This window comes from Panthera onca, chromosome D3, assembly GCF_046562875.1.
Source record: "Panthera onca isolate mPanOnc1 chromosome D3, mPanOnc1 haplotype 2, whole genome shotgun sequence".
Taxonomy (NCBI): Eukaryota; Metazoa; Chordata; class Mammalia; order Carnivora; family Felidae; genus Panthera; species Panthera onca.
Window position 1 is genome coordinate 1,524,108 of NC_138350.1, and position 13,682 is coordinate 1,537,789.

At 63.2% G+C, this 13,682-nt stretch overlaps 1 protein-coding gene across 3 annotated transcripts in view; it reads right to left on the reverse strand.

Moving 5' to 3' along the window:
- The window catches only part of ADGRD1 (adhesion G protein-coupled receptor D1), a 125,121-nt gene that overhangs the window by 24,443 nt on the left and 86,996 nt on the right, over positions 1 to 13,682 (reverse strand). For all 3 annotated transcript variants that reach the window (XM_078435954.2, XM_078435952.2, XM_078435953.2), the window contains 2 exons: positions 1,834 to 1,937; positions 318 to 429 (listed from right to left, as the gene is read on the reverse strand). In XM_078435954.2, the coding sequence (XP_078292080.1) occupies positions 318 to 429; positions 1,834 to 1,937 (216 nt within the window). The remainder of the gene's footprint in view (positions 1 to 317; positions 430 to 1,833; positions 1,938 to 13,682) is intronic.

Consider the following 13,682-nt stretch of genomic DNA (forward strand, 5'->3'; position numbering starts at 1 on the left):
GTTAGGACTGCACAGCCTGGGCCTATCTCGAGGATTAGAGGGCTGGTCTGCGTCAGCTCTCCACATCATGCCCCCCACGCCGCCAGGGCCCTAGGGGGAGGAGGAGGAGGGCCCTAGGGGGAGGAGAAGCTCATCTTCCCTACTGAGCCCATGGGGAGCAGAGAGCCCAGCCCAGGCCTGCCTTCTCCGCTTCTCCTGGACAAGCCCCTGCTCTATCTGGGGGATGCAGTCTGAGTTCTGAGTTGAAGAAACCAGCAGAAGGTGCCAGCCCGGGTGACATCAGAGGGAGGAGGGAGGGACAGAGGGGGCCTACTCACTGTGCCAGGCTTGAAGCTGAAGCTGATGAGCAGAAGGATCTGGGCCACGAGGACAGCAAAGGACAGGTTGGCATGGATATGGTAGCGCTGGTTCCGGATGGTGCTGACCGAGCTGAGGGCAGAGATGTAGGGGTGAGGCCCCGGCCCGGCCCAGCCCCAGCTGCTCCCTATCGCTCCCCCGAGGGCTGCCAAACAGCCTTTAGAAAGCCCACCTAGATGCGGTCACTCCCCACTGTGAAACCTCAGTGGCTCCCTATTGCTCTTAGAAACCAGCCAGCTCCTTCCACGGGCCTCGGGGCTGCACAGCCTGGCCCCTGCCCCCCCCTTCTGGCCCCTGCTCTGACCCAGGTCATTCCTTGCTCCTACTCCCGCTCACAGTGCCCTCTTCCGGCTCTCAAACACCCAGCCCTCTCCAGGCTCAGATCTGCACCAGCCACGCCTGCCAGGTCTGCCCCTAGGGAGGACTTCCTGCCAGGAAAGTAGCTCCACCTCATCTCCCTTGGCCGGGGAGCGTGTGCTCCTGCTCCTGGGCACTGGGCTTCTTGAGCAAAGCCGAGGGATGACGGAACCAAAGAACGAATGTCCCAGCTCAACACGGGCCCCGGCTCCTCCTGCCGGCCTTGGATGCCACTGCCCCGGCCTCCCCGTGTTCCCAGCGCTTTGGGAAACTGAGCACCTCTCCCTGCTGATGATGTTGATGCTGCAGCTGCCGGCCCGGGGACGCCGTGGTCACAGCCGGGCCAGGGGCAGGTGTCCTGAGGGAGCCGGGGCAGGCGAGGAGGGACACTGGGCTCCCCAAGGAACCCCTGGAGCATCACCCGCCTGCAGAGCAGGTGGAGGAGACAGGCTCCCAAGCAGCCCCAGAGGGAGGAGGCACCCCCCTCCTCGTGTGTGAGGCCAACGGCCCTGAGCAGCGGCCAGGGTGTCATCACTATTGTCTGCCCACGAACGGGGCTTATTTCAGCTTGCCGTCCCAGTTCATAAAGGGCCACTGAGGGACTCAGCTGCCACCCTCTCCTTGGGGGCTGCACAGACCCCCTGAGCTCTGCCCTGGCAGCTTCAGCTGGGAGGGGTGGGGACCTCCTGGGAAAGTGCCTTCCTGCCTCCCCAGCGGCTGACACCAGGGCCCCCTATGGAGCCGCGGCTTTGCTACCTTGGGGGAGGAGGTCCTCAGTTCTGGCTCTCAGGAGTCCAAGGACCAGAAAGCCTGTGGGCTGGAGACCCTCCCAGAACTTTTGAGCTTCACTGAAAGCAGGGTGCCCTCCAATCCCATAGCCCCTCTTGCCTCCCTCCTCCCTCCTCTCTAGCACCCCCAACCCCTCCCTGCACCCTGGATCTCAAAATGAAAAGTAACTCTGGAACAGCCGTCCAACTGTAATGCACGATGACCAGACATTTGCCACCTCATGACCACAAATGCCAGAGGGAAATCAAAGTGGGGCAGGCGGTGCTGACATTTACACGAGGGCGGCAGACCTGCCTGGACACGGAGGGGGCAGAGCAGAGGATGACTCACGAGAGCATGGCGAAGGTGACCAGCGTGAGCACCAGGCAGACCACGGACAGGGAGCAGCCGATGTAAGAGATGGACGAGAGCGCCACCTGCTGTCCTTGTGTGAGCTGCGTGGGAGGCAGAGCAGAGGGGTCAGCGCGGGTCTTGCGGCGACAGGGCTCCCATTGGAAAGGGCCCCAGGGGCTGGTCCCAGCACGCACGTGGTGGTGACCACCAGGTCCTGCGTCTCCCCCAGATGCCCTGTTAACGCCACCAACACAGGTCCGTCCAGTCCCATGGCATCGGCCCTTGGGTCTCTCTGGAAATACTCCACCCAAATCACCCCACCAATGCCTCCAATTCCTCTGCCCATCCAGCCTCTGCCCTGCCAAGGCCTAACCCCTGCCCTCCCAACCCGTCCCGCCCCCACTGCCGAGCTGTACCCCATGCCTCCCGGTCTACACTGCAGCATCCAGGGCTGATGAAGCCCCTGACCTCAGAGCCATAATGCCCACAGAGTCCCAGCGGATGACCCAGGTGGGGTGTGACTGCTTGCTGAGGACCCCACGACTTACGCAGCTATGGTGCTTAGAGCAGCGCCAGGGAGACGAGACATGCCCTCTGCGAGTCTGTGTGGGGGTGGCTATTACCCCTGATATCAAGTAGTGCGTAACGGACTTGGTAAATGAACGGTAAACAAATCGGATGCAAAGCCACAGAGGATGGTGCCACAGGCCATGGAGGAGGGTGACACGGGCCACGGAGGAGGGTGACACGGGCCACGGCACACCTAGCAACACGACCCCAAATGGTGGCTCCCTCGGCCCAAGGAGCCGGAGCCTCGGGTCAGGCTCACTTGCCCCTGGGCTCCAAAACGCTCCGTGCTCCCTGAGTCGCTCCTGGGAGACCAGCTTCCCAGTGCCCGTCCCTGCAGGAGGTCCTGCTGTGCTTCCCGTGGTGGATTTGGCTCTGTCTGTATCAGAGACCCAGCTGAAGCCCCCTCCCCATCGCCGATGTCCATCCACGCTGGACAGCAGACATCAAGGTCCCTCCGACCTCAGCCTCGACACCGCGGGGCCTCGGCCTCCGCTCGTCAGGACCTAATCGGGAGTAAAAGGAGGCAAGTCCTAGGATGTAAGAGGGCTGCCGGGAGGGCTGCAGGCCCAGGAGACCCCAATTCCGGGGACTGTAAGTGGATCGTGCAGAGCAATTTGGGAGCCAGCGGGACTGCGCCTGAAGACGGACAACTTAATGGGTTTTACTTCTTCCACATCTGTGACTCACTGCTGGTCAACTGACTCCCCAGGGGCTACGAAACACTTTAGAGCCGTGATGGAACGGAGGTGGGGAAGAAGCCTGGACCCGCAGCCCCAGATGCAGGAGGGGGCGAGCCCTCATTAGTCACCTCCTGTTTACCCACGTGGGGTCCCTAAGCGGGCAGAACGTGTGGGGACCAGTGTGTTCCCGCAGCTACGTCCTCAGCCACGTCCCAGGATCTGGACCCCAAACTTCTCCCCCCACTCCCAGCAGATGGGCAGGCCAGAGGTGTTCCGATCCATCAGACGCCCTAGGGAGGCGAACAGAGCCACCTGCCCGTGCCACACGGCCTCAGACTCTCGTTCCTGCAACATGTTGTTAGCAAATCCCCCGTGGAGTGACGTCTCCGGTGTCAGACACGGTTAGGGAAACCGCATCCTCTGTCCCCACAAAGACTTCAGGTGGATGTGAGCAGTGCGAGTCTTCCCAAAATATTTAGCTGTGTTTAACTCGTCACTTCTCCAACTCTCAGGGTGGGGGGCGACTCCCGACACCTGCAGAGATGGTTCTGGACGTGCTCTTACAGAGGAGAAGGTGCTAATTTCCAGAAGCTGGGAATAAAACTGAATATGTAACACTAATACTGAACAGGGAAGGTCCCCTTTCTTGCTGTCACAGGCAACTGAAGTCTCACTGTCACCATTAGGGGCACCTGGGTGGCTCAGTCGGTTAAGCGTCTGACTCCGTCTCGGCTCAGGTCACGATCTCACGGTTCATGAGTTCAAGTCCTGCATCAGGGTCTGTGCTGACAGCGTGGAGCCTGCTTGGGATTCTCTCTCTCCCTCTCTCTGCCCCTCCTCTTCTCTGTCTCTCTCAAAATAAGTAAACTTCAAAAAAAAAAGAAAAAGAAAAGAAAGTGTCACTGTCACCGTCACAACTAGCTCTGCCTGGAGATGTGGACGAGCATCAGATTCCAGAGTTTACGGACATCCGGACTCTCAGCTCTTCGCAGGAACTAAGGGCCACCTCTGTGGCACCCGCCACATGGAAATGAATTTAAACAACCACGGAAATATGAGCAAGGGTGACCACGGTGCCTGGCCCTGTGACGCCCTCTCCCCCTTCTGGCTCCGAGCCAAATACGCACGAATCTCCACACTGCGGGGCCCCAGCTCTCCCCCGCCCCACTGCCACCTAGATCTTTCTGCCAGAGAGCTGGTGAGCTCCCGTTAATGGATCTCTCGCTGTGTCACGACCCAGAGCTCTGAGAACACTGGTGTCCAGAGACGTCTGCTGAAGGCTGGGGTGGGATAAAGTCTCAAGCCTCACCCCCCTCACCGGCCCCCCATGAAAGACTTCCTTAACCTACATCAGCCTGCATACGCATCTTGTGGACACGGCAGGAACGTGCCCCTCTGCTTGCTGACTGGCGGGGCTCCGGGGCTCTAGCGTGGGCCGGTCCGCGGCGCAGCGCAGAAGCTTCCGGTGTGCGTGCCGCGGCCCGTCGGCCACACGCACCGAAACCCGCCTGTTTTCTGCCGGCCCGCTCAGCCTGGAGCTTCTGATAAACAGAGTCCAGCCCCAGCCCCACACCCACACCTGCCCAACCTGCCCCCAGCCCTTACTGGGCGCCTGCTGGGTGCACACAGGGAGTCCTGAGGGCAGCCCAGCGGGAGGGCAGCAGGGGAAAGGGCACAGCTAGTGAGAGGCGGTGGGCCTGTGCCTCCGGGTGCAACAGGCACGCATTAAGCACCACCGTGTGCCCAGCACGGAGCTCACACACAGCGGGGAAGCAGACAAAGGCACGAGTGAATGACTAAGGTCGGTCGTTCCGAGCTTGGATGAGGCCTGATGGAAACAAACCGGGGCCACGGCGCAGGCGCCTGGAGAGGGCAGAGAGGGGTGGCAGCTCTCACCGCCCCCCTCCGATCTGAGGGTCCCTGGGGCCCCTCCCCCGCCCTCAGAGGCCACCCATCACCCAGTGCTGCTGGTTCCCCTGCTAACCCCAGCCGAGCCCGTCCTCTCTCGGTTTCCAGAGCCTCCACCTTCTCCTCCCTCCAGCTCCTCCCCGCCCCCCACTGCATCCAGGCACCCTCGGTCAGGTCTCCCCCGGGCAGGACACCGCCCGGCCGCTGCCCCAGATGAGACCCACATTCCTTCCCTCGCCCTGCATCTCCGGCTCACCACCTGGTTGCTCCGTCGGGAGGGTCCAGACAGGAGAGCAGGGCCCTCCCGGGATTTGGTAGACGGGCTTCGGCGTGGGAAGTGGGTCCCAAGGGGGTGGGGAACCCTAGAAAAGCAGAGCAATGACGGCGAGGTACCCCGGAGGACAGCCACAGCCCCGATGCCGGGGGGCAGGAAGGTCAAGGGGAGGAGGGGACAGGAGCAGAGCCTGGCGGACGCCATAGCAGACCTGCCCGCGGAAGGGGCCCAGCGAGGCCGGGTGCACCTGGCAGACCGCAGTGTGCCCGTCTCCCTTCGGCTGCACCCGGGGGGAAGCCAGTTGTCAAGGGAACCGAGGCCGAGCGGGGCAGAGGACAAATGGGGAACCTGCAGCCCCTCAGTGGGGCCCCTCACAGCTCCTGACCCGCGCGGTTTCCTCCGCCTCCACGGCCCGCCCCAGCTCTGCCCCAACGTCCTGCCTCCCGGCTGCCAGAATCCAGCTCCCAGAAGCCTCTGGCCCCCCGCTGAGCCACACACCTTCGTTCAGCCTGGGCCCAGTACGAGCACGTGGCTCCAGGGGCGGCCGTGTTTGGTGATGGTCCCGGGGCTCCGCCAGCTGTACCTGTGCCGGCTGCACGCCAGCCGGCATCCCCTGCAGAGTCCAGGCTGCGGGTTCAAGCCCACAGCCCTGAGGACAGCAGAAATGAGCTCCTTGGCTGGCTGAGGGGCAGTGCCGGGGGCCGGATCGGGGATTCCACGGGCGCGAACCCAGTGGCATCTCCCCGCACACCCCCCACCCCCGTGCACAGAGGGGGCTGCTGTGTCTTTAAAAACACTTGTGACTTGCCTTCCTCAAGCTACCCACCTCATTAAAGGACCCCTGCCCCTGAGGCTGCCGGTCGGGCTGGGAGGCTGCCGGCCCCCAAGACACTGACAGAAACTGTATGATCACCAGCTTTATACGTGGGGGGGGGGGGGGGGGCTTCAACATTGCTGCAAAGCCTGTACATTCTGTCGGGGGAGGCGTGTGCCCAAGGAGACGGGGACCCAGCCCAGCAGCCACCAGACCCTCCCTGCAGGAGGTGGGCTGGAGCGGGCCCCACCAACGGTAGCTTCGAACACCTGTGCCGATATACATCTGCACGCAGCTGGATTCGGGGACCCACTGTAGGGACGCACCCGCGAACAGTCAGTAACGTCGGCAGAGGCCAAGGGCTGTGGACGCCTGAACGTCTACCCACGGAGGCCGGGGGAGACCGGGGGCAATCCTGCCACGGTCAAGACCCGTGAGGCGGGCCGGCACACCGAGGCACAGCCTCCAAGGTGTGCAGAGCGAGCTCCCCTCCGCGGCAAGAACAGAGGGCCACACGCTCCTGCCTCCCGCGGGGAGAAGGGCCAGCCTCGTGCTCACCCTCTGCTCTCTGTACCGTGGCATCCTCCCGGCCCGTGTTCCACCTTTACGACACGAAGCATCCGTGCCCTCCTGTCCCGGCGCCCCGTCACAGGCCTAGGAAGAGGCCTCAGGCTCCTGCGGGGCCCCTGGCTCCCGGGCAGCCCCTCTCCGCCTCGGCTCCCCCCACGGTGCAGAGTCAGGACGCCTCTGACAAGAAGCGGTGGACGAGTCCGGGCTCCCCCACCACAGCAGCACAGCTCCGGCCCCCAGCTCAGCCTGGCGGCCCGGAGCCGACCGCCTGACCGCACCGGGCCCTTGGCCTCCGGGTCCCTCACGTCAGACCCTCCTGGACAGGGGTGCTGCTGCTCCCCCTGGCTCGTCACCCTGCGCCCCCGCTCCCGGCCACCGCCCTCGGCCTTAGCCTGAGGAGTACAAGGGTCCCGAGGCCACTGCCTCCCTCTGTGGGGCAGCTCCAGCCCCCACGCGGCCCCCGAGCAGAGGCCTCTTCCAGAAGCGTCTCCGGTAAAGGAAGCAATTCTTCCTCTAACGGTAGCAACCTGGGTCTGGCGGGAGGAGGGAGGAGAATGAAATGTGGCAGGAGGGGCCTGACTCCAGCGAGGCCCGTGGCCAGGACTGCAGGCCCGGCTGGCACAAGGGCCGGCTCCCGGCAGCACCCAGCCAGCTGCCGCCTCCACAGCATGGTCCTTCTCCCTCGGGTTCCTTCCCGCCTCTGGGGCCTGCTTCCACACATCCCGGGTGAGCACGGGGGCCTCCTTGCGTGACAGGGGTCCTGGGGGGAGGGATGGGGCTGCAGGCAACATGCTGGCCCCAGAGAGGCAGCAAGGCCACCAGAGTGGGGAGCTGAGGAGGGAGACCGGCAGGCAGGAGATGGGAGGGAGCAGGGGAGGGTGGGAAGGGATGGGAGGGGCAGGGGAGGGTGGGAAGGGGTGGGAGGGAGCAGGGGAGGGTGGGAAGGGGTGAGAGGGGACAGGGGAGGGGTGGGAGGGGCAGGGGAGAGAGAGCCAGGGGCCTGGGGGGTGCAGGGAGGGCCATCAATAGGGAGACAGGTCCCCCAGCGTCCCCCAGGGTCCCCCAGGGCCATCCCTCAAAAGAATGAAGCACGGGGAGGCTCCGTGCTGACACCGGCCGCACACAGCCCACTCCTGCTCCCCCAGGACGCCTCCAGGCTCCTCAGCCACCTGGTCACCCCGGGGCACCCTCACACTCCCTTGGAAGTCACTGTCACCTCAGTTAGGCTGATGCTCGGGGCTCAGTTCTTGGGGCCGGGTGCTCAGAACTCAGTGCTCAGGGCTGGGTGTGATCCCCAGCACAGCTCCACGGAGAGAGGAACCCACGTCACAGAGGGGGAGGCCGAGGCTCGGAGCAGGCACTGGCCGCAGGCCGAGCTGGCTGACCAGGAGCCAGAGCGGGGCCCCTGCTGACCGCACCCCGGCGAGGGGGGGCAGAGCCGCACAACAGGAGGTGCTCCCACGGGTAAGTGACTTGCGCTCACGGGGACCGCCCGACGAAGGGGCCGGCTTCCCGATGGTGAACCGCGCCCACCTCCGCCCACACGTCTGAGCGCCCGCACGGCCGCTCTTGACAGGCCCACCGGGACCACAAGTACAGCTCCGAGAGCAGGCGTGTTAGCCCCAGTGCGGCCACAGCCGCCCGCGTCCTCCCTGGCGGCCAGGCCAGAGCCCTCGAGTGGCTTCAGGCAGCTGCATCTGGTGGGTGGCCGCCAAGCACGGGTCCTGTAACCGTGGGGCCCTAGTGCGGAGGGCCTGAGGGACGGGGTGCTGGGGAGATGAGACCCCTGCACACCCACACACGCACACTAGCCTGCCTACACACACCCACACACGCACACACACACTCGCCCGCCCGCGTGCACACACACACATGCACCAGCCCACACGCACACACATGTACACACGCACACACGCCCTACAGCTCCCGTCTCAGGCGGCGTGGTGTGCCCCAGCGGTGCCCTTCCTTCCCCACCCTGCGGCCAGATTTAGAAATGCCCAGAAAAGCCTGGAGTTTGCTTCGGGACACGGGTTCCTCTGAGTCACAGACCACAGACCCCGACGGCTCCCGAGAGGCTTTTCGCACAAATTCGCGAGGCCACCTGGGAGCTTGCGTACATCACAACCAAGTGCAACTGTCCTTCCAAAAAGAAATACCTTTACCTTCCGCTTTTTTCCAAAAGCCCCGTTTAGTGCATATGTCACTTCCTCTCCCAGGAAAGCGTGACAGAGGCTTCGCTGTCTTTCGAGAAGCAGAAGAGCCGTGCGAACCACGAGGAGGAGCAGAGAGGTTGAGCCCCAGGCACGGGGAGGGCGGCAAAGCGGAGCCGGGGGGGGGGGGGGGGGGGGGGCAGCAGCGGCTTGTCAGGAAGCTCCGGGCGCACACACTTTTTGTTTTTTGAAGAAAACCAGAATCAAAAATTTTAGATAATTTCTCGGACTCTCGAAATACTGACAATGGGCTAAAGGAGGCAGGCCCGCCGGCCGGCCGCCAGGCCGGGGCTGGGGTTTGTGGCTCCGCCTCACAGATCTGCTCCTTCACTGCGACGACCCCCCATCCGCAGCTCCAGGACAGCTGACCCACTGGAGGAGCCAAGGGGTGGGCAAGGGGGCCTCTGGGCATGCGCCAGCTCAGGGACCGTGCCCACCACTACCGTGCCACGGGGGCAGCCTCGGTGGGGCCGCCCATCACCGTGCAGACAACCAGACTGTCCCCCTGGAACGTGCACCTCGGGTGGGGGGCCCGGAAACAGGTGGGACGGGCTGGTCCCCACGTCAGCCCCTCCTCCGCTGCCAAATCCTGCCAGTTCCGATTCCCCTTCCTAGGGATTCATCTCTGAGCCGGCTACCGCGGCCCCACCCATTCCCGGGTCCCGGCTGGGCCAGCCACGCGGCACCCACCACGGCAGGGCCCGGCTCCCCCCGTCCCCGGTGCCTCTGCCGGCCGGTCCCGAAAGGTGACCAGTCCGACGCCCGTCTACCTGCCCTTGAACATGGCGAACAGGTCCGTGTGCCCAAGCCGTTATGGCAGCACGAGTCAGGGTTACTATTGATGCGGCCACACTTGGCGTCGGGGGACACGGCTTCCCGGTCTCCCTAAGCTCCTCTCCCGCGGAACGGACCCATTCTTCCACGTGCCGCTCACACCACGCGGCCTCTGCCCCACGCCAGGCTCCAACCAAGCCACGGGGTGTCAGGAGGAGGGAAGCCCCGCACCCACGAGCAGGCCTTGCCTACGGCCTCTTCCGGCTACTGATTTTCTTGTTCAATCGCGTTCCCTAATTCCTCACAGATGCACGCACGGGGTCTTATTAGCACACGGGCCGGGAATGCGGTCCAGGGTCTCCCAACCCTGACAGCCCAGAAGGCACTTCTGTACCTTTCTTCGATCACACAGCGAGACATCACTTCACGTCGCCGAGCGCGTGCACGGGGACCTCACACGACTTTATAAAGAGGAGACGTTTGGGCGCTACTCTGCACCCTGCCCTCTGCACATAACGATGCCGTGGAAGTCCCTCCAGGCCAGCCGGTCCCTCCAACTCACTCTCACAGCTGCACGTCCGTCCTTGGTGGAGTCCTTGTCCTGCTGACAGAGGAGCGGAGGTGGGCCGTCCTCCTTGGCGGAGAGGTATCGGGACCTGTGCGCTCCTTGGCGTTAGGTTAATACTTCTGTTACTCTGTTCTCTCCACTACAGACGAGCCTGTGAATGCTCGACTTTACGTGTCATCTTACTTCCTCATTCTTTGAATTCTACGACATAGCTTCTCACAGGTGTATTGAAATTCTCGGTCTGTTCTGGGGTCTGTTCCGCGTATCTGCTTTCCTGGGCTTATGTCGACACCAAGTTATTTTGGCCACTAGGCTTCACAGGGGTCCACTGTGCCGTGCAAAGTCTCTCCTGTTCTTCTCCTTAATTTTCTTGGCTATTCGCGGAAACTACTGTTCCAAAATTAACCTGAAGATAATTTTATCCAATAGTAAAAAAAAAAAAATCTACTTTCTTGGGATTCTTGGCCAAAGTGACTTTTGGGAGGTGCCTGGCGTCACGACTCATGATGAACGTGGCCCCAGATCTACAGGTGGGGCCATTCCCCAGCCCCGTCTGAAGTGTACTTAGCTCGGGAAGTGCTGGGGCCGAGTTTTTGGGATTCACGTTTACAACAAAGTCACCCATTCTTGTCCGCCGTTGGAGGAGGTATAAACTGGTACGGGATCCCCCGAGAGCAGCGTAAGTGCCCCCAGGTCCCCCTGCCAGGAAGTCATCCTAGCGAAGTGTGTACGGACGGTGCACTGCTGGGCTGCAGGGAAGAACCAAGGACGGGAAGCCAGCTTGGAGCCCATCAGCAGGTGACCGGCCAAGTGCCCTCCGAGCCCGGGCTCCTGATGTGCAGCAGGTGCGGCAAGGATGAAGCGGATGTGAGGGCACACGTGGGGACACAATGCCCGCGGGAGAGACGGCCCTGAGCCCGTGTGGGGTGCACACACGCGGGGGAGAGGGGAACATTTCCGGGAGGAGGGGAGACGCTGGAACAGGTGTGGCTTTGCAGGAGCAGCATCAGGAGACCGGGAGACAGATGGGGTGACGCTGCCTTCCTTTTTGCCGCCTGATCGTCGAGAACACACACGTGTATCGGCTCTCATATTAACTAAATGATCCTAATAGGAGAACGTAAGGTCCGGCGGAGTGACAGCCACCAAAGCCAGCCACAGCCAGGGTGACCAGTGCTCTGGGCCAAAAGGATCCCCGCAAACCAGCCACCCGGGGACCGTGCCGGGGTGTCTAGGACGTTGACTCTGCACGATCAGCAATCAGTGGGAGGGCATCCGGGCCTGCTTCCCGCTCGCCATGGTGCCCCCACCGGGGTCCTGCTGACGAACAGGTGGGGGACCCACGGAGAAGAGCAAGCAGAGCGAGGCCTGGAACATCCCTCGGGGTCCCGGCCCCGCTGCCCCAGGCGCCACGTGGAGGCGGGTTCACGGGAGGGGTGCGGCCCAGGGAGACATGCAGAGGGAAGGTGGTGAGCTCCCAGGAGAGACCCTGGACCAAGACCCAGCCCGGGAGGGGCTCAGGAAGACGGAAGAAAGCCAGTCCCGCTGTTCTTACTAAATTAACTGCCACAGATTTGGCATCTAGTGTGATAACTGCCTTTATGTTTTAACGTTCCTGAGAATGTTCATTTTTAGCACGGATAATTATGAATCATTTTCAAATCAACCTTTCCCGGCAATGAGTAGATACGATTTGCTTCCACGAAGACACCCACAGACTGTCCAAATCTGGTGTCACCTACATTGAGTGGTGACAGATTTGTATCGTAAATGCTCTGTGACTGGCTTTTCTAGCTGACTGGACTGGCTGACTCCATCTCACCAACATCCCAGAGCCGGCTTCCTGCCTGCACCCGCCTGTCCGCCAGCGGCCTTTCCAGGGGACAGGGCCCCGGCTTTAGGATCGTCCCCCAGTCACCTTGGGCAAGTCCCCGAGGCCCTCACCTGTGACGGGAGGACGGCAGCCCCCCTGGAGACAGAGAGCAGGCTGCGGCCGGGGTGCCCGCCAGGCACCTGTCCCGTCCACACCAGCACTCGCTCATGGCCTGCTCCCCACTCCCGTCTTCCCTGACGTCGGTTACCTCTCTGCCCCCAACACCTGAGTCTGCAGCTCTGGCTTTGAGCCTGGCACCTGTCCCGAGAGCCACCCAGCCCTGCCTCTGTGCACAAGCCTCGTACCTGCTCCGTCCCCGCAGGTTCCTGCGGCCACGCCCTCCTCCCTGAGGCCGCCCACCCGCACCAGCTTCTCAGGGAGGCCCTGCGGGCTGCCCTCTTCCAAACAGCACCCTCCCCAACCCCACGTGGTTTCCACGTCGTCCTCATCACCACAGGACAGCGCGCTTTCAAGTGTGGAGCGTCTGCGTCCCCACTCAAGATCCCAAGCACCGTGACAGTCCCAGGGCTGCGTTCCCCAGGCCCAGAGCAATGCCTTCAAAGCCTGGGGTCGTCACCTCGAATCCAGTAATTTCTTGTCGGATGAATGAGTGAGCCCAGCCCAGCCCCCTGCCTGGGCCTCACTGTCTCCACTTGTAAATGAGGGGACCTGGCCACAGCACCCTGGGACCTTCCCCGCCCTACAGACACAAACGTTCTGCGGGTGGCAGCCTGGGGCCTCCCCCCTCCGGAACAGCAAAGGCGGGTCGCTGACTTCCACGTGGGACCCAGAGGGACACGGCGGAGCCACGCAGGCTGAGGCCCTGGTAAGACAGGAGAGGAGAAGGGCACGTCCCCCAGGGAGAAATGCAGGCACGGCTCCCGCGGCCTGCCCCCTGGTGAGGGGTGTTTGTGGGCACAGGACACCGGGAAGGGTGGAGTGTCCCAGGGTGCCTCCTGCAGCCCAGGGAGCCGAGGCCCCCTCTGCACTTCAGGGAGTTCTGGAATCTTCCATTCCACCCCACCTCACTGGCCCCACCTCACTGGCCCCGGCCCACCTCCCTTACCTCCCGGCTGCTGATGGGGCAGAGCCAGAGTCCATGCCCTGACTCAGGCAGCACAGGGCAGAGACTGGGGGATGGGAGAGAAAGCGGGTGAGAGAGAGCCCCAGGGGCCAGGGGGTGACAGAGGGCCCGGGGGACAGGGACCAGAAGGGAAGGGGGTGCCCAGCACCTGAGGGGCGGCTGCTGCCCGCACGTCACTCCCACTGGGACGGCCTGGGGGTCACACCTGCCTGAACACAGATATACCGCGCGGGGCACCAGGCGCACACAAGCCGTGACAGCATCGCCCCGCAAAGCTCTGAACGTTCTGAAGGACACCTGAAAGCAGTCGCCAGTCCCCTTCCACGTGTGCCTGAGGGACTCCCCTCTGGAGCCTCTATAAGCAACTCACAGTCCGGACACAAAATCCATGGCACGTCCTGCAAAGGCAGGAGCCCTTCCCGTGCTCGTCACCTCCGCCCAGAGCCCCCCGAGCCCCCTCCTGCACCCCGAGCCCCCTCCCGCCTGCTGCGTCTGCACTCGCTGTGCCGCGGCCTGGGGCA